This window comes from Phocoena phocoena, chromosome 13 (genome assembly GCF_963924675.1).
Source record: "Phocoena phocoena chromosome 13, mPhoPho1.1, whole genome shotgun sequence".
In the NCBI taxonomy this organism is placed as follows: domain Eukaryota; kingdom Metazoa; phylum Chordata; class Mammalia; order Artiodactyla; family Phocoenidae; genus Phocoena; species Phocoena phocoena.
In genome coordinates, this window is record NC_089231.1 from 78598665 (window position 1) to 78619148 (window position 20484).

Here is a 20484-nt window from a genome sequence, read left to right on the forward strand (position 1 = left end):
ACTGAACACAGTGCCTTTCAATGAATCACTAGTGTAGGCGGAGAGCAACATTGTCTTTGCAGCTGGAGGAGAGCACACGTGATTTAAACTTAGTAGGAGGCAATCAGCACTACTTGTTAAGTGGCTTTCCCGGTGGTGTGAATCCAGAGGGATCCGTGGAGACATCTCCGTCCGGAATCCTGTCCTCTTGGAAAATAGCAGCAGCAGCAAAGGTACAATGTCCCCCTAGACTTTACTCCACATTCTCTTTCTTTGCACTGTAAATATTCTGCACCGTTTCATAGACAGACTCCAGATCCTCTGGGTACCGGATTTCTAGCTCTGCGTTCGGGATGTAGTGAGTGCCCGTGAACTCGGAGAAATAGCGTCCGACGTCAGGGTGTGAGATCTCCTGAGGCTCCACGTTATACTCCAAGTTCTCTGTTGGCAGAGAGGCACACGGATATTCTCATTAAAGCTGATTTCTGCAACATCTTTTATCCAGAGACCCTCCTATCACCCGTTCTGAGTGCATTTTTGAGGGGGGGGAAAGAAAAGACAGACGTTTATAGAAGTCAGAGGAGGAAACAGGAAAAGGTGGCACGGCGAGGCCACTGGAGGATGGAGCGAGGGAGCTCGGGGTCCTCCTCCAGCTCCGCAAGGAACACAAGTGTTTTCCTTCTCTCTGAGCAAAACTCCAGCAGTCCCTCAGGGTCTGCACACTAGGGGCTCAGCAGGCTTCTCTGACCTGATCCAACACAAAGCCACACGTGTGGGCCGAGGGTGGCCTAGCCTGCTCGGTTCTTGCCAGCGGTGAAGCTTCTGAAGCCGCCTGAGCAGCCGCTCGCACGTCTCTCCCTGTCGTCCTCCTCCTCGCAGTCTGCTACTGGGAACCGCCCTCCCACCACCCCCAGCCCCCTTCAGTGTTTCCAAGGGCGAGGACCCGGCTCACAGGGCTGGCTTGGGGTCCGAGAGGAGGAATGAAAAATGGCTCGTACCTCTAGACCCTACAGGGATATGGGCTGTGGCACCTCTATCATCTCTTAGGAAAACCACACTACCTCCCTTCCGTGTTCCCCGTTTTGCCACTAGAGAAAGCAACAGAAAATAAGACTCCTTTAAAACGGAATGAGAAAAAAAGAGGTGATAATACTTGCGAGGTATTTTAAAGCCTGAAATCCTCTCAGATGGCCTCTTCCTCCCCAAGCTATTTGAAAAACGGCTCCTCCATGGGACCAAGGAAAGGACAGTGTCTCGTGGGCCCTTCCTCACTGGCCATAGAGCCCTGGTCCTAGACTGCGTGTGGCCCCCAGTCAGGAAAGGCCACTCCCACCCTCCATGTCCTGGACCAGAAAGGAGCTGCCCAGGCAGGCCTCCCCGCTCTGACTGCGTCCCAGATCAGTATGAACCATACTTAGCGCCTATTGCCAAAATCAATTCAGGGAGTCTCTGCGCGAGCCTAGCTGATGCGCTAACACCAACAGTGCAGCAGGTTATCTCTTCAACAGCTCGTTAAACATCCTGAAACGCATGTTCAGGACCTTCGGTGCCCTCCACCCAGAGTACACAGGATAAACACAAGCGCCTTTCGGAAGCCTGCCTGTAACAGATGTTTGTCTTTCAAAAGAGGGGGAAAGACTTTGTAATCCAATCTGTAACTTTTTTACAAGATGGGAGGATTTAAAGAACTTTTGTGCTTGTAGTTGTTTTAGGCTGTTTATTCAGCTACAATTGGGGATGTATCAGTTTGAGAAAACAACACCTTTATGGACATCACATACCAATCACAAGCAAAGATGAACATTCAGACATTACCTCAGCATCGCTTAGGAGAGCAAAAAATGTAGCAACAATCTAAATGTCCAACTGCAGGTCACTATGTAAATAAATGATGGCACATTAATTCAGCAAAATCCTAGACAGCCAGGAAAACGAGCAACCTGTTTTCAAGACGTTATGGGGGAAGTGGGAGGAAAAACACATTATCACTTATAAAAAGCCAGGAAGACCACATACCTGCGTTGCTACGTGACATGCACATACAGCTACACATTTTACGTGAACTCCTTTAAGCTGGGCACGTACGGCGCGCCAGGCACCGCGGGACGTGCACAGCCTCCAGCTCACAAGGCTCCACGAAGAGCTCTGGTCACACGCCCTCTTGCGGCCGAGCTGACAGCAGCAGGAGTGAGGACCCTGCCCAAGGATTCAGCCGGGGCTCAAACCCAGCTGAAGAGAAGCGTCCCCGTGCACTGTCCCGCCAGCAGAGGTCAGGGAGGAGGGGCTGGGATAGACCAGAGGGGCGGGCCACGGCTGCCTCAGAAGGCAGGCTGTGGGGACGGTGCTCTATGAGCTCTGACCTCTCCCTACTGTTACCACCAGAGCTCTGGGGATGGTTTTACTTCCTTCCTTACATTTATTTTCAACAAATTTTGAAAAACAAAAAAACCAAAAAGCTGGATGCTTTAAAATGCCACTGGCTGAGAAAATCTGCTGTCTTGCCCCCTCCCCCAGTGAGCGATGAGTCACGGGCATACCTGCCTTGGGGAGGCACACGGGGATGCAACCACGGCCTGGGGCCTGAACCCGGCCAACTGCCTTCCCCTGTCGGCTGTTCTTGCCCCAGAGATGTTCGATGGAGGGCAAAGAACCTGGGATTACCCCCGAGAGATAAAAGTCCGTTTGGTCCTCATCCGGGGGCCATTCTGCTTCTGACAGGATGCTCGGCAACGTCTGAAGACATTTCTGGTTGTCATGATTGGGGGCTGCTGCCGGCATTGTGTGGGCAGGGGCCAGGGTGCCTCTAAATCAATGCACAGGACACCCCCCAACACACAGCTGTCTGAACCAAAATGTGCCCAGAGCCTGCTCTGAAGAAAGCCAGACACATGTTTCAACATCACTTCTCTCCCTCTCTTTTTCTATGTATCCTGAAGCAGCAGCTTGGTGTCAGCTAATGCTTGGCATCTGAGTGTTGGTAGGAGGGCAGAAAGGTCACAGTCAGGTCATGATCACGTGTCTGTAAGGACAGCACGACTGGGCAGCTGCTGCAGAGAATTCTGAACGTGGGCCCCAAACAAAGAGGCATGAAGAGTACGGAGAGAACGTTGGGGAAGCCAGGAAAGGGGTAGTGACAGTCCACGAGGGAGCTCACAGCCCCGCTCTTGGCTGTTAACCGGGAACATGGACTGAATTCAGTGTTTATCTACCTGGACTCCCAGCAAAACAGGAAAAATGTAGTCATAAAGGAAACTTTTTCAAGAAAAAATAAAACACTGAAGTTGACAACTAAGTATTATGAGGGGAAAATAATTCCCAATCCACTAAATAAGTTTTAAAAAGTTTTGAAGAGGAATAAGAAATCTAAGTGATACAAAACTTAATAAAGAGTAAAATATTAAACAGGGACTACTTAAAAGTCCTGGAAAAATCTTGGGAAGAATTTGATTCCCCTAAGATTTTCAGAGAAATGTGTCTGCTTATTTTATTTAAAAATTTCAGCTACCCCAAAATACACGAATACATTCCTGTAAAAGTCTGGAAACAGTACCCATGAGTCCTCTAGGGGCGCCTATCGGCCCCTCCCCAGAGGAAGCCACTATGACTGTGAGCTTTTCTAGTCCTTCTTTTATGAACATACACACATGTAGCTAAATATAATTATACGCACTCAGAGAAGATTCCATGCTGCCCTACGTGTGCTCATTCCTATCAAACATACCGTAAGCATTTACCTGCAGCTGGTTTATTAGGTTGCAGCTCAGCTTCCCGAAGTTTGCATATACCCCCATTTACCAGACAAGTCCCATGAATGACACTGCTTTGCTGTCATAACAAAGGGACCACAGGCCCCCTGTGTCAGTGCGTCTCCAGTGGAGGAACCGAGGGGAGAAGTGCCAGGTCAGGGGAGATAGAGCACTTGAGATTTTGACAATTTAAGAGGGAGCCAAACTGCCCTCTGAGACGGCTGAAAATTTACACTGCAGCCCTGACGCGGGGAGTCCTCACACCCTTGCCAGCACGTGCAGACCGCCACAGACCGTGTGTGCGCATGCTGGGGGGGAGGGGGGGATGGTGGAAACTTAGTTTGGAAGTGGAAGACCAATTATGGGAAAGGAAACTGACACTGGGTGAGGGCACGCCACGGCCCAAGTGTTCAACCAGGTGCTTTACCATCATACACGGAAGACATGTAAAAGCCAGGTTTTTACACCACAGCTGAATTCCTGACCTTCCAATATGGGCAGCTGGCTTAAATTCAGAGCATCTGTGACAGTCGTTTTCTTCAGTACTAAGAAGTACGCAGGGAAGTTGAGACAGGAGTTTCTGGTACCAAGAAAATATTAATACTAAAGCACGCCCCCTAGTGGGAACAAAAATTACAAACATGCAAGGTGCTGTACAGCCCGTTAGCATATTGAGGGAAAACTGAATTGTGCAGACTGCAAGTATTTGAGGATGGCATGCAGGTATGTGGTTTATAATCCACTCTTCAACTCTCTGTGGAGAGCGAAAAAACAGAAAAGCATTCATCAATGGGCTCTGCCCAGATTACTAGGATCACTGGAGCCAGAGGCTGAAAATTTAGATCACGAAATAGTTTAAAAGCAAAATAACTTAATGCAAATATGTTAACCCAGAAATGTTCAAAACCATATTTAAATTAGTGCTTTTAAAATTTACCCTCTCAAGGTCGCTCACTGGCTAAATGTGGGCTAATTTGAGAATAAAATTGTTCCAAATGATTATAACACATTGACTAAATAAAAAATCCAGGAATCTATGGGAGGAGAGGGGAAGGAGAGAGGGGGAGAGAGCGAGGGAGAGAGGAGGAGAGGAGAGAGAGGCGAGGGTGGGGGAGGAGAAAAGAGAGAGAAAGAGGGGGAGAAAGAGGGGGAAGGAGGGCAAAGCTCTTGTTTGCAGAACTCGAGGGAATACCCGCAGTAGAAAACCACCATTTTGCAATTCTCACATCATGATTTAGGCAAGAAGAGCCAATAGGTGCTAAAACAAACATAAGGATAAAGGTTATTGGGGAACAGGGTACACCCAGGATGCCCCAGTTTGACCCCATGGATTTCCTGTTAACTTCAGAGGGAAAACTGTCCCTTATATAGCAAGTCACCATCTTAGCCAATGACCACACTCTGCCTCACTAACAGTGGGACACGGAACCCCACGGTCTCTGGACGAGATGCAACGTGACGCACACAGCACCTGAGAGTAAGCACGCCAGCCAAAACCAGCAACCTGATCTAACCAAACCCGGGCTTAACTTCCAGTTTACAGACAATACATAGACAAAGAAACAGTAAGACAAATCCAGAATGTTAGACAGTTTACAAGACAACCAGCCCAGACTCTTCAAAAAGTCAAAGTCTTGTGAAAAAGAGAAAAAACATAAGAAATGAGGAACGGTTCTTTACTAAAAGAGACTACAGAGACATAATAACTAAACACAGTGCCTGAATCTTGTCTGGATCATGATTTAAAAATGAATAAACACGAACCTATAAAGTTATTCTTGTGAGAATTGAGAAATTTGAATATTGAGTGAATGTTAGATATTATGAAATCATTTTTATTTGTTGGGTATAATGTTGTACCTGTGGTGATGCAGAGAAATGTCCTTATTCTTAGAAGATGTATGATTAAGTATTTAGGTCATGTTATCTGAGATATTCTTTCAAATCAATTTTAGAGTGTGAAACTGACAAGCAGATTTTTCTTTTTTTTTTTTTTTTAACAAAGTCATTACAGTATTCTGACTGTAAACCTTACAGCTCATGTTGACCTAAGGTAAGATTAGGATGAATTCCTGAATCTTCTACGCAGACACTAGACAAGTTCAGAACACCTTAAAACCAAATACCCAGCTTCACCTACTCTAAGAAGCCCATTTTAAAGTTAATATAAATGTTTCTAGAAACCCAAATATCAGATACTCAAAGTCTTGATATCAACTCCACGTAACGGGCAATGAGTGTACAAGGTGAAGGTGTAGACACAGACCCCAGTGTTGACAACAAGACAATTTCCTCTGTGCTCGTGACTTGCTCTGTGACGCGCAGTGGGAAACGCTCACTGAGTGATCAGTGGCGGGTGCAAACAGTCCGAGAATCACTCAGCAATTTCCAAATAACTTGATTTTTAAAATCTGTAGTATAATTTTTTTTTTATCTGACAAAGCTTTTTAATAAAATCCCTGTCAGTGCCTTCATCTGACAGGGGGTGCACATCGCCCCCTCTGATAACTCCCCTTGTACTGACGGAGGTTAGGTGAGCTGTGGTCTCAATAAAGGGAATTTCTCTTGCATACGCTCCTCTCCCAGCTTCTAATGAATTAACAATGATTAATATGAAACTTTTCTAGTCTTTTCGGTACGTCTGAGATTTTTCTGCGTCCAACATTTCTATTATTGGATTTACCAGAACACAGTATCAACTTAGGTCAAACATGACGCTTTAGGTGAGACGCAAAAAGCTGCAGCACGATGGTTACGGGGAAGGCTCTGTGCCAAGCTGCCTGGCCGCATACCCCATAAGTTAAAATTTAAACATCTCTATGTGCTTCAGTTTCCCTGTGTATCACATGCGCACGACGATGATGACGACGACGGTAACTACAGCTCTCAAATGGAGCTAATGTACGTTAGAAGGCTGCTGTCACAGAGCAGCACTATGTTAGCATTTTTATTAATAAAATGAACACTGTGAATGCCTTGACAGGCAGGCATGCGATAAATTCATCTCACTAAATGGAGGGACAAAGAAGAGGAGAGCCCTGGGCGAGCACCTGTCAGGGCTGGCAGTGACCCCAAACACCTACCAAGCACCTACCTGTTGTCGCCTCTCCCAGGTGCCCTCAGAGCCAGTGCTGTGAACTGCAGTTCCCACAGTGGCCACTGGGGGCGTCTCTGGGGGGAGCACAGCTAACTGGCTGTCAGTCTCAGTGCTCGGGTGGCTCCCCCAACAGTGCCAATCGGTGCCCTCCAGTTCAGACAGGCAGTATGAGCAGGGCACAACTGACCCTCCTTGCCTGCAGGAAGCCAACGGCAGTGCCTGGGAAGCAGGACTTTGACTGGCAGAGGCAATGACCAATCAAAACAGAGGTTGGCAACAGCCTGGAACAGGGTCCTGGCTGCGGTGGTGACGGAGGGGGAGACCCTGGGGTGGTGACTGGGTAACTCGTGGTATGGCCACACCAATGCATACCCACCCACGTTTAGCTGAGTACCAGCTCTGATGAGGTTAACAGCCATGGGACACCTGTCAACTCTGAACAGACTGACAGCCTGTGCCTGCAGAATCTGAGTGCTCAAATGTGTGCTTCAAGTACAGACAGTACCAGCTACTTACCTTGGGCGGCATATCTACAGGACCCGTCCTCCACCAGAACATTATAGAAAGGCTGATGATGGCCGTGAGGCAGGCTGTGGACGTTCATGTTTCGAATCCACTCATGTCCCATCATGCAGGTGGGGTCCCAGCCATAGATGACACAGTTATAGCCATACCTAATTAACATAAGAGCAGTGGCAGATCAGCTCCCTGGGGCCCTGTCATGGCAGCTATGAAATATAGAGACAATGGCTTGGCTTCTCTGAAACTTACATTCTTAGAGATACACCTGCTTTTACTCCATGCTAAATCAATTTTACTCCTGCCTCTCTTTATAAACCCCTCTGATTATCTATCTATCCATCCATCCATCCATCCATCCATCCATCCATCTATGGTAGGACAACTGAGGAAACACAAACTTTCACCAGATATTTGATGAGGTTAACGAACTGATGATTTTCTTAGATATGACAACAGAATGGTAAAGGTGTCTTTTTTAAAAAGTGAGCCCTTACCGTTCAGTGTTACCTACCGAAATAGCTACAGAGGAAAAGGACCTCTGGTATTTGCTCCAGGGAGGAGGGGGAGGGGGTGAAACAAACTGTATGATAACTGTTGAAGCTGGACATGGGAACATCACCTGGTTCGTAATACTCCTCTCTCTACTCTTACGTATGCTTGAAATTTCCACAACAAAGTTAAAAAAAAAAAAGAATGTAATAAAAGAATGGAAAACACTAGCCAAAAACTGAGAAAAGATATTTGCAACTTATCTGCATATAGAGACTAATACACAGAATAAAGAAACTGCAAATCAGTAAGACTAACAACTCAAATGAAAAGCAAAATACCTGAAGAGGCAGTTAATCAGAGGAACCTGAATGGCTAGTAAATGCAGGGAAAGAACCTCAATCTGGGTGGTAACCAGGGAAATGCAAATTAAAACCACAATGAAATGCCATTTGCCATTTACCACATAAGTGCATTTTTAAAGGTCTGGCACTAACACAAGATGGCGAGAATCAAACCTCTCAGGTCCTGGCCTGCTGGTGGGATGTAAATAGGTACAGCTGCTCCGGAGGCAGTTTAATTTTGCCTCATCAATCGGCCGTGTCCAAACCCCGGGACCCAGCAAGTCCCTACCACCCTCAGATCCAAGGAGAGCGAGACCACTGGAGAGAGTGAGGACGACGAAGAGAGGAGAGGAAGAACGAGGCTGACAGGGCTTCCATCCCCCACGGAGAAGGGTCACTACACACAGTAGAAGAGCTCCCCGTTAGGAAAGCAAGTTGCTTCTTTTTTTTTTTTTGCGGTACGCGGGCCTCTCACTGCCGTGGCCTCTCCCGTGGCGGAGCACAGGCTCCGGACGCGCAGGCTCAGCGGCCATGGCTCACGGGCCCAGCCGCTCCGCGGCATGTGGGACCCTCCCGGACCGGGGCACGAACCTGTGTCCCCTGCATCGGCAGGCGGACGCTCAACCACTGCGCCACCAGGGAAGCCAAGTTGCTTCTTAAAAAACAAAAAGGTTAAAGATCTGGTTCGGCCTTCGGTCCTCGCTGCGATGGGCCTCGGTCGTTGCTGCATCGGGTCAGGTCCCCTCCAGGCGCACCCCCGCTGCTCCGAGAAGCGGGGCTCACGGCGCTGTGTCCTCTGCAGCCGCGCCGGGGGCGGGCGCCGGGGCACTCACCTCTTATGCTTCATAATGAGCCCAATGGCATAGCAGACGTCTCTGTGCTTCTCGTGGGAGCGGAGCTTCACCTCCACGCCCACCTCCTCCTTCTTCCGCTCAATGTGCTCCAGCGTGTGCTGCACCAGATAGCCCACCGCCCCGTGCTGCCCGGGGTCTAGGGTTTGGATGTGCTGGAGGATGTCAAGCACCTTCAAGACAAGACAGAAAGACTAGGAGATAATATTTTCATTTAGGCCTTTTCTTTTTCCTGGCAAGGGATTTAGACCTATGTAACCTGAGGAAGGGCAGCGAGGCGAGGTGGGCTGACGGCCCGTTACTCCACAGGCTCTCACCCTGTCGGCGCTCTGTACGCCCAGAGTCACTTCACGTGCTGGGGACTGGCCCCGGCATCCAAATGGAGCCAGCGTGAGCGGGAGGAACTCTTTGGAAACACGGGGACCGGGGTCCGCACAGGATGGGGACGCGAGGGCCTGTCGGACTAGGTGAACTCTAACAGCTTCCAACATTCTTGGTGAGTGGGGGGACTCGATTTCTTACATACGGACAGGAAACATTTTCAACCTGCCACTCATGAATTGAGAGGAGAGAGAAATGTGAAACTGCTTCAATGGTGGTCAAGAGGCTGAGTGACAGACTGGCCTCAGTGCTGCAGGAGAGGGGAAGGGGTCACGGGGAGGGCACTGGAGTGACAGACGCAAATCAGCACAGTCCATTTATGATGCTACCTGTGAAGAATGAAGATGTGCGGGGCAGGGTTCTGAAATCCTACTGGTCGCTTCAGTGACTTCAACCCACGGCGGAATTCAGCGTTCAGGCATACAGGGTGAAAGCCCGTCTCCCCGCAATTAATGTGACTAGCTGGCAGAGAAGCACTGCCTGACCCCAAGGCTCTGCTCTTTCTACTGCACCCAGTGCCTCTACGGAGAAACACAAGCTCAAGGAAGGCTAACACACGTGAACAATCAGCAAGCCCCGCGCGCTCACAGCTCAGCCGAGGGTCTGTGACACGGGTCTCCTCCCACTTACGGATGCTGAGCAGACAGAGCAGCCGGACTCCAGCCCCGGATCAGTCAAACGTGCCGTTTTTACCCTTGAATTAATTTATTCACTTATCAAATAATGATTAGTAACTGCCCTATTTCCTGATACATTGTGAGCCTATAAAAGTGTCGTGAAAACTACAGCTTTATGCAATGTAACATATTATTTTAAAAGCCAATCTTGTCTTCCAGAATGAGATTTGCAGGATCTCGATATCTGCTGAATACTTATTCTCTGCTGGTCACTGTGCCAAGCCTGTCACATTTTTTACTTCATTTAATCCTCCCAACTTGAAGGTCAGCAGTCCAATCACTGCCAATTTCAAGAGGAATCAGACGCAAACAGAGCCGCTCTCCAGGCCAACCTATATAACCGCATCAGGACATTGGATTTACATCAACAGCGTGATTCCTATTTAACCTAAACACATGAGACCTGCAACAAATTTTTATACTCGACTTAAATCACTCAAATCTCCCCCTTGAAAGACTCGTTCTAGCTGCAGCCGGAAAATCTGCTCATTCTGGACTTCACCCTTGACCCCCGCCTCAGCAACAGAAGGCCCTGCTCCTGTCTCAGCCTTACTCCACTCGAGCACAGCAGTCGTGGCAGGTATCTTCCTGCTTATTCGATTTTACCCTTTAACGGAAAACAATCAACTTACTCAAACAGTAGCACTGCGCTTAGGTGCCTCCCCACCCTATTCACAGCAGTGTGTGCCCTCACCCAAAACGACATTCAAAAATTGTCGCCTTCTCCACTCCCAGCCAGTTAGGCCTAGCAATGGTAACAACTGGCATCAACCGACCCTATATAGCATTCTTGCACATGTTCACACATGCTTTTTTAAGGCCATACTATTCATATGCTCCGGATCTATTATTCACAGCCTGAACAACGAACAAGATATTCGAAAAATAGGAGGCCTATTCAAAGCCATATCTTTCACCACAACAGCCCTTATTATTGGAAGTTTAGCACTGACAGGAATGCCTTTCCTCACTGGCTCCTAAAGGCCTGATCACTGAAGCTGCTAACACATCTTATACCACTGCCCGAGCCCTGCTAATAACTCCAGTCGCCACCTCCCTCCCAGCCGTCCCAAGTGCTCGCATCCCCTTCTGCGCACTGCTAGGACCCCCTCACTTCTCTCCCTTAACCTCGATCAATGAAAACAGCCCACTCCTAATTAACTCCATCACACTTCCTACTAATTGTGTTTTTGCTGGATTTATTATCTCCAACAACATCCCCCCAACAATGGTCCCCCTAATAACCATGCCCCCATACCTAAAATTAACTGCCTGTACAGCGACCATCCTGGGCTTTGTACTAGCACTTGCAATTAACCTTAACGCACAAGACTTAAACTTTATTTACCCCTCAAATATCCTCAAGTTTTCTAGGCTTTTAGGGTACTTCCCCACTACCATGCACCGTTTACCTCCCTACCTAAACCTATCGTAAGCCGAAAATCAGCATCCTCCCTCTTAGACTTAAACTGACTAGAAAATATTTTACTGAAAACCACACCCCTTATTCAATTAAAGCCCTCCACGCTAGTTAAGCAACTTGCCTGAGGTCATGGGGTTATGAAGACGTGCAGTGAGGATGTGGACCCAGGGCTGACTCGCAACCCCAGGTCTCAGTCACCTTCACATCAAAGCAGGAAGAGGAGTATTTTAATTGACTGTTAGGAACATTTTCAAACACATAAAAAATGGACAGAGTGGTATAACCCCAAGTAGCAGACCCAGCTTCAACCAGTACCAGCCAGGAGCCAATCCCATCCACTTGCCACACCCCGCAGTGGCCTTGTAATGTAGGGGACACTAACAACAGTTGTCCCTTGTAGCTAAAAGCATATGATTTCACAGTAAGCTTCTTGTGTTCCCCTCTGCAGTTCCAACTAGTTACTGCTGACAACTTTTCTATAGACACAGCTTCCCCTTTGTTCCTGGCAGCCCCTTCCCACCAGATAAGTGAAACATACATAACGTGGAATCTTCAAAGCATAAAGGAAGTCTTGAACTCAGAGTATCAGAGGAGGAGATAAGGTTCAGGGATGATTACTCCCGTCCTTCCCTTGGTGTGTGGATGATAGGGTGAAGGGAGAGGGCAGAAACGGAGAAGGCACCATGAGATGTGCCCAGTGTGTTTCCAAAAGCCGTGCTGACAGTGGGGCACCATGACGTCTACAGCTAAATGCCTAGGCCTAGAATCCCAAGAGCCCACAACCTTCAGAGTAGAGATCTTGGAACAGGGGCGACTACTGCACATGACTGGCAACTTGCTCTGTAAAGGGCCCGAAAGTAAATATTTTAGGCTTTGTGGGCCGGACGCTCTCTGACTCAACTACTCCCCTCTGCCGCTGTGGCTGAAAAGCAGCCAGAGACAGTCCGCAGACATGGACACGGCTGTGTGCTGACAAAACGTATTCACAAAGCCAGGCGGCTCTGGGCCCAGGGGCCAGAGTTTGCGGACCCTGCTCTGTCCTCTTAACTGCAGGTTTCCCCCGACATCTCTCTGAAGCTCTTGGCTCCAACCTCTGGACATCCACTTCTGTGGGCTCTTCTACTTTTGGGACTTCAGCTACTAGATGCTGATGCCAAGAGCGCCCACCAAGCGCGGTACTCCATGGCTCCAGGTCATGCCAATCAAACTCAGCATATCCCAGACGGAACACTGTCTCCTACCCCGAAACAGGTCAGTTCCCCACACACTTCAACTTTTAAAGTGGCCTCCCTTATTGGAAAATTGGGATATTCTCTTCGAGCCTCCTTCCTTGTTCACAGCTAACGAATTTCTGTCATTTCTTAATCATTCATTCAAATAAAATGTTGTACCTACTGGGTGGCAGGAATTGTGTTGAGAGCAAGGGGAATAGCTACAGTAAAGAACGAGACGTGGTCCCTGACCTTCAAGAGCACGGTCTCGTGCGTGGTTAAGCAGCTGTGAGACACTCCGCACAAGCTTTGTGGAAGGGCGAGCTCAGGGCCGTCATGGTGCAGAGGGGCAGGGAGGGGTTTCAGAGGCAGGAGATCAGAGATTCGGGAGCTGCTGACCTACAGATGGTAACTGAGGTTAAGGAGAGCTGGTGAGATCACTGAGGGGAACTGTGCACAGTAGAAAGAAGTCTAGAAACTACCCCACAGTGTAGAGCCTTAAAGGGAGAGACAAAGGACAGCAACTAGCGAGAGCCTGGGAAGAGGGGACCAGAATCAAAGGAACAGTGTTTTGAGTGGGGGGATGACCTCCAAGTGATCAAGAAAGATAAGGAAAGACAGGTGTCCACTGGATTTGGCAACAAAGAGAAAGGTTTAGCAAGAAGGCATCATGGGCTTCCAGTTCACGTGGGGGAGGGCTGGGAATGGAGCCCCATGCTCTGCGCAGTGCGGGGGAGGCGAGGGGGAGGCCATCACAAGGACCCTGGCCAGGCTGGGAGCAGAGAGGTAAGGTGGAGCCACGGGCAAAGCCGGGGGCTGTTGTCGGAGGCTTCTCCTTCTCTTTTTTCAAAGATGAGGGAGACCTGAGTATGTTTAATGCTGACAGTAGAAGTAGAAACAGGGAGCTGCAGATACAGGAGAAGAAATAAAGGAAAACTTAGTAGTCCAAGGACAGGCAGCAGGTTGGATCCAGAGCACACGGAGTTTTGCCTTGGAAGACTGAGGGACATCTTTTCCACTGAATGTGGAAAATGGAGGGAAGGGATAACTACGGATCGGAACGAGGATGTAGGTTTAGCAAGAGGAGTAGAAAATGCCCTTCTGTTGGCTTCTTCAGAAACAATCTCGCCTTGGCCCTGGTCCACAGGGTTCAAGCGTGTGGGTGGGCTGTGAATCTGAACACCTGATGCCATCAACTTCTGTGCGGGAGACCTTGGCAAACTACTTAACTTTTCTCAGTGCCTCGGTTTCATTGTTTGTAAAAGGGCAAAAAACAAAACAAAAGTAGCCACCCCAAAGGGCTGGCAGAAGGTACTGGAGGTGTGCAGCACTGAGCTCTCCCAGCCGTCCCCACCACTGGAGGAACCTACTTCCCTGTGCTCTGAAATCGTTCCCCGGCCTTCTAGGGCCACCTCAAACCCTTTCTCCGGAAAGGACCCTTTTCTAACTGCTTCCGCATCCCCTGGAGCCTTCCTCGCTTTGGGCCCCAGCTCTCCTCCACTGTCACGGGGTCCTTCCTGCAGTTACAGCACAGTTCATGGAGGCGAGACAGTTGCCACACATGGGGAAGGAGCCACTTTCCTTTCCTGAGCTTAGATGCAGGGAGCGTCTAGGTGCCTGACCCCAGCAGCCCACGAATGGTCATCATGGGGAAAAATGTTCTGCGTGTGACAATTCTGGAACTTGTTCCAGTGACATCTGCTTGGAAGGAAGGCAATCCTGACCATCTGAGGAGGATACCAAGGAAACTCCCCCAGAGGTAGCACAGGAGCCCTAAACTGAGCCTGTCCTCAAAGGGAAGGATGCCAGGGCTTCTACAGACGTTCCTCCCAAAGGCGATGTCAACCCTACTCCTTCTAAGGCTGATATGTAATTTAAGTACAGAATCTACTTATGAGGAACCATGCTTTGAAACCATGGCTGATGTGTAATTTAAGTACAGAATCTACTTATGAGGAACCATGCATTTTACAAATTATCATGAAATTCCTGAACTAATGTACAGTAAAAAGTGAAAGGAATTAGTTATGTATATCCTGGTATCAAAAATAAATCAAGTAAAAAATAAACTATTCAATTCTGGACAAGGTCGTGGGAAGCAGGTGGTGACCTTGGTAGAGAGCCTAGTGTTCCAGTAACTCTTCTATCGCATCACATGGGTGTCCTGGGAGGACAGCCACTGCCTGGGCTGTAGATGACATCTGAAGACAGGGGCTCAGGGATTTTCCTACTGACGCACCCTTTCCTAGAACTACGGTAGATCTTTGACACTGTGAATAAATGAGGCAATGTATATCTAAGCAACGGTGAGTCACTGAGGTTATTTACTTTCTCAAGGAAGATTTTACCACTCTCTAGTGACAGGGCTGATGATTTTATGGTGATGTTCCTGTGAGAGCTTAGAATTCAAGTCTCTCACCCGGCTGTCTAAACAAAGTGGACTATTAGCATATTCCCATGGCCAAGCAAGGGCATGATGGGGACGAGCAGCTGCTCCTGCACTGTGCTGCATGGCTGGAAGCATACATGTGCTGCACCCGCAGCTCTTGAGGAGTGGTGCCGACCCCAAACATGGTGGCCTCTGACAGGGCTTCCTGCTGGCCAAAGCGGGCGTCACAAACCTGAGAGAGCCAAGTGGAACAGTAAAACCCAACAGTTTCCAAAGGCATAAGCAGTCCTAAAAGCATCCAGCAGCTGGACCTGAACACATCTAAGATCTCACTTTCCTATGCCATGCAGGGCTATTTACATGTGGTCAATTTAGTTGCTAACAGCACAGCTGGAGGATGAATATGGAAACTTCTGCTTCCCCTTGAGAAGGGTGGCTTGGGGAAAATACATCTTTGGGGCACCAGTGGGTGAGAGGTAGGGCCGAGGCCTTGTGGTTCTGGGAATTTAAGGCACTGATCACAGAGAGAATGGGCAATTCCTGGCAGGATAACTAATTTTTAGTAGAATAAAAGGAGACAAAAAGTTAAATCGATGGGTCAACACCAGGAGACTGTGAATAAATGTGTGTTTATCCTCCAGGTTAATACAAGGATAAACTTGTAAGCGCTGCCTCTCAGCTAGGATTTCCCTCTCTAAGGCAGGTGCAAAGCATCAAAGTAAAATAATTACCTTCTCTGGCCAGATGCCCAGGTGGAAGTAGAGCCTGGCTTGGAGAAGGAGGAGCTGCACCTGGTCCGGGTACATCGCCAGGTACAGATCCAGGGAGTCCCTCAGGAGCTGGTACGACTGGTCGATGCCTTCCCTGTGGGGAAAGAAATCTGTGTTTTATCCTGTTTGCTTCCGAGCTAAGACCCTCTTTTTCAAGGCCCAGATCTTAAAAGTAATGGACACAAATCCCACACGTTCTCTGATTCTGATACTTCCTCTCTTCAGCAAAGTTACAACACTCTTAACAAAAAAAGATACACAAGAAATAGAAATTTCGTACTCCACTAAGTTAAAATCGTAACTGTTTTCCTTACAGAGTCACCTTGATAACACTGTACATAAATTAAAAATGGACTCTGAATAGGTGGAGGACTATTAGGTCAGTGAAACTCTTCTAGATGACACTACAGCGGTGGGTACACGTCATTACATGCTTGTCAAAATCCACAGAATGTACACCATCAACAGCAAACCCAATGTAAACTTGGACTTGGAGTGATAATGGCGTGCCAAGGTAGGTTCATCAACTGTAACAAACGGCCTGCTCCCGGGAGGGGGTTGCTGAAATGAGGGAGGCCGTGTGTGTCCAGAAGCAGGGGGTCAACGGGAACTCTCTGTACTTGCGGCTCAGTTTTGCTGTGAACCTAAAACTGTTCTTAAAAAAATAAAGTTTATTTAAAAAGAAATTCTGCCATTAGGCAGAAAACTAATACTCCAATCTATAAATTTCTATTTTCCCTGTAAGACAATTTTCCTTGGACTCAGAAGCAAGACTGTTTCATACTTTTGTTTGTCCTCTTACCTAAGTGATAGAAAGGTATAAATTCAAAGACAGCAAAGCACTAGGAGGTGAAAAATACTTGTTGCCAGTCTAAAATATTCTTGTTCCTGGAGAATGCTTTCAGCATTTATAAAAGAGAACTCGCCCAAGTCCACTGCAAAGATCTCGAAGAAAAGTCACTCAGCACATCTTAAGTCTGGATAGCATTACGTCAAGGGAACCAGTTTTTTCCCATGGTGGGTAGATAGCTGCAGCTGTCCCAACTGTGCCACAAAGCATCCGCTGCTTCTCTGTATCACAGGTAGGCTCATTAAATAAAATTCTCTGTAAGGTAATTTGCACCCCCAAAGACGCACACGCCGCGGAAGTACTGGAAAACCAAGAAAACCTTACCGCTTTCCCAGGCTTAAAAGGTTTCCCACCATTCGCTGTAACACCTTCTTTACGTTCACCACCCCATACAGCGCTGCAGTCACATGCTGGCCGATCAGGTATTCACATTCTTTCACTGTCAGCTGCTTGCCTTTCCCAAAAGCATCTATGTAGATGTAGTCAAAGATGTCCAGGGTTGCCCTATCCAAAGAGCACACGTAGTGAGTCGTATCTCAGATTAGAGCTGAACAAGTCAATATTTAAAACCCCGTAATAAGTAGCTCAAATCAGAGAATGAATGCTAACACAGTGGCATTTCTACTGACAGTATCAAGGCCTTGCCCAAAGTCTGAGATCTGACCTGTATGCACACGCTGCTGTATTAAGGCTGCAGTGCACTGACACTAGAGAAATAGCCCTGGTTTATGCCATTCAATATAGTTAGAGAGATTTACTCTAAAACTCACTGCCAGGCCTACCTATCAGAAGTCTGGTTGAGAGAAACATTTCTGGAATGCCTGAGCCAGTCTATTAATTTCACAGAGTAGCAGCAGTTAATGTCTGCGGATCCCGGGCCCCTTGAGGCCGTGATGACAGTTATGGGGCCTGGGGCCACAAGGATTCTGGCCTCAGCTCTGCAGATGCGCTCGGGAGGCTCAGGCTGGGACCCTGCTCCAGACCCCGGAGAGCTGCGTCCCTGGCCTCCACCTCCCACTCCTCCCATGGAACCGCCCTCCACGACCCGAGCTCTCGCATGTGGGGGTGGCCCACGCCGAGCCGGGCCGGTAGGCGGTCACATAAGCAGGTTCTCACCTCAGGACCTCTAACGATACTGCATTCACCCTACGAGGACTCCTGAGGGATTGAGGTGGGACTTTGTTTCAGGGATAGCTGTGTTTTTTTTCTTTGAGCAACTGTTTCACTTTGATAGAGACTTTCTCTTCGGCAGCTAAAAAGCCCAGTCAGATTTCTTCTTTGAGTCGTATTAATAGCCTGCCTTTAGCAAGACATATATAATTGTTCCAGAAATAAGGAATGCCCTTCAACCCTTTTTTTGGGTCTAGGAGAACCACACAAATGCACACAAGTTTACAGGCAAAATTCCTAAGCAAAGTATGAGCAAATCAAACACAGCAAATGTATAAAAATCCACATGAGTAAGTCAGATGCTCCTTAAGAATGAAAGGAGGTCTGAACGCTAAAACATTTCACCACATGCAGACTAAAGGAGAAAAACCACATCCTATCTGTAGACACAGAAAAGAAATTTGGGGGAAAAAAATCCTAGTTATTAATAAAACTCTTAGCAAATTACAACTTTATTATTGTTTTTTTCCTTTTTTTTTTAACCGCACCATGCGGCATGCAGGCTCTTAGTTCCCCGACCAGGGATGGAACCCGTGCCCCCTGCAGTGGAAGCGTGGAGTCCTAACCACTGGACCGCCAGGGAAGTCCCAAATTACAACTTTAGAAGGCAGCTTTGATCATCTCAATGAAAGGTACTGCTCCCAAACATCATGCTTGAGATGAAATTTTAAAGTCATACCCAAGGCAGAGTGCCTGCTATCACTGTTTCTATTCACTGTGTACAAGAGGACCCCGCCAGCAGAATAAGTAAAAGAGACACAAACGTACAACAGCTGGAAAAAAAAAGAAGAAATAAAACTGTCGCAATTCAGACAATATGACGGTCTACACAGAAAAGCTGAAAGACCTAGCAAATTATTAGCACTAATAATTGATCCAGCAGAGGTGCTGATAATCAGACCCAGATCTAAGTCATCAACCATGTCCCTGTGCACCACCAGAGACGGCGTAATTTAAACAATTACCATTTACAACAGCAACAAAAAGTTACGGTACCCAGGAACAAATCTAGCAATATGTCAAAGAGCTGGATGTGGAAAACAATAAAATATTTTAAAGGACACTAAAGATGACTTAAGCGTGCAAGGAGATGTGTTTACAGACAGACAGACTGAGCAGGGAAGCGCAAGCAGGCCATACTCCTCACGTGAATCCACGAATCCAGAGGAGCTCTGGGCCCAGCTACCATGCCAGAGCTTCGAGGCGCCTGACAAACGGGTACTGAAGCTGCACATGGACACCAGCCTACGAGGAGCCAGGGCAATGCTAACGGACTCCGTGGGGGCCTCGCCCCACCAGTCATTACGACTAACGATAAAGCCACAGTCAACGCGACACTGTGGTCTCGGTGCAGACACAGAGACCACGGGCCCGAGGAGCAGTCCAGTCAGGACGCAGAGGGCCTGCAGCCCAGCAGCTGTGCGCTCTCCCGCCAACCTCCCGGCCTCTCCCCAGCGGGCCAGCCCTTTATGGGTCTCAGTGTTTGTGTCCGCCAGGTGCTCTGGGTGCTAACAAACCACTTCATTGTTTATCTGCATCGTGGTGTATGCTCACTGTAGCCTAAAGAAGGAAAAACAATCCTGTTACCACACACAAATGTGGCCGGCAATAGGTCACTGTGGTAAGTAACATGGTAATTGGTGTTTTAAATGCTTTATATCACGCAGAAATCCTTGGTGGATCATTATATAAGCATTTAAAAATATTTTAGAGATATTTGGGGAAATTGGTTGGGTTATTCAGGGAGAGGGAATGAGCTGAAAAAGCACTTTTCTCATTTAAAATAATGGAAAATGGGTGCCTGCTATCCAAAAGAGAAACCATCCAATACATTTTAAGGAACAGATTCTATCTGGGAAACAAGGGAAGCCCGTACTCGCTATTCAAGGAAACATACACATGTAACGAAATATTAAAATTTGCGTGGAAATAACAAATACTTTCAAACTAACTGGCGGTTACCTCTAGAGAGAAGAGGAGGGAAAGGGATAAGGAAGAATACCGAGGAGCCGCCAACGTACAGACAAGTTTTATTTCCTAAACCCGGAGGTGGAAATATAGAGACCAGCATGAGAAATTCCACCAGGCGTGTAAAGCACTGGGTTCTCTCATTTAACCCTCCAAACCACTTTATGAAAAACATTAGCCCCATTTTACACAGGAAGAAACTGAGGCTCAGAGGAAACCGAGGTCTAAATTCAAACTTCAAAGCTCAGCTACTTTCTATCATTCCACTCATCACTTCACCAAACAGTACCACAGCCAGTCATTAAGAAGTAGTTTGAAGTAACAGGATGTAATTAAATAACTATGTTTCTTTTCCCTCTAGATGGCACTTTTAAAGAGACCAGTCTCTCTAGACTATAGCTGAAAGGGAGCTTTATGTCCAATAGGACACCAGGTCTCAAACAAGAGAACAAAATAGAACTCATTAACCTGGTCTGCAAAATGCGCATCAGGTCACCAACCTTGCCTAAAAGGAGTGCCGCTGCTGAGAACTTGAATATTTGCTTTTGCACATGGATGAAGAACTTGGGCCCAGTTCCCTCTCCCCTGCTTCTCCCTCCCTCCTTCCCTCTCTTCTG

General features: G+C 47.8%; 1 protein-coding gene across 3 annotated transcripts in view; it reads right to left on the reverse strand.

Moving 5' to 3' along the window:
* Positions 1–232: 232 nt before the first annotated feature.
* Positions 233–20484, reverse strand: part of FBXO21 (F-box protein 21) — a 34946-nt gene continuing 14694 nt past the window's right edge. The window contains exons 8-12 of one of the 3 annotated variants that reach the window (XM_065889829.1): positions 17054–17233; positions 15841–15973; positions 9011–9201; positions 7339–7496; positions 233–420 (exon numbers count right to left, since the gene is read on the reverse strand). In XM_065889829.1, coding sequence (XP_065745901.1) covers positions 233–420; positions 7339–7496; positions 9011–9201; positions 15841–15973; positions 17054–17233 — 850 coding nt within the window. Of the gene's footprint in view, positions 421–7338; positions 7497–9010; positions 9223–14690; positions 15342–15840; positions 15974–17053; positions 17234–20484 lie in introns of those variants that run through there. The other 2 variants (XM_065889828.1, XM_065889830.1) reach the window with 2 other exon arrangements.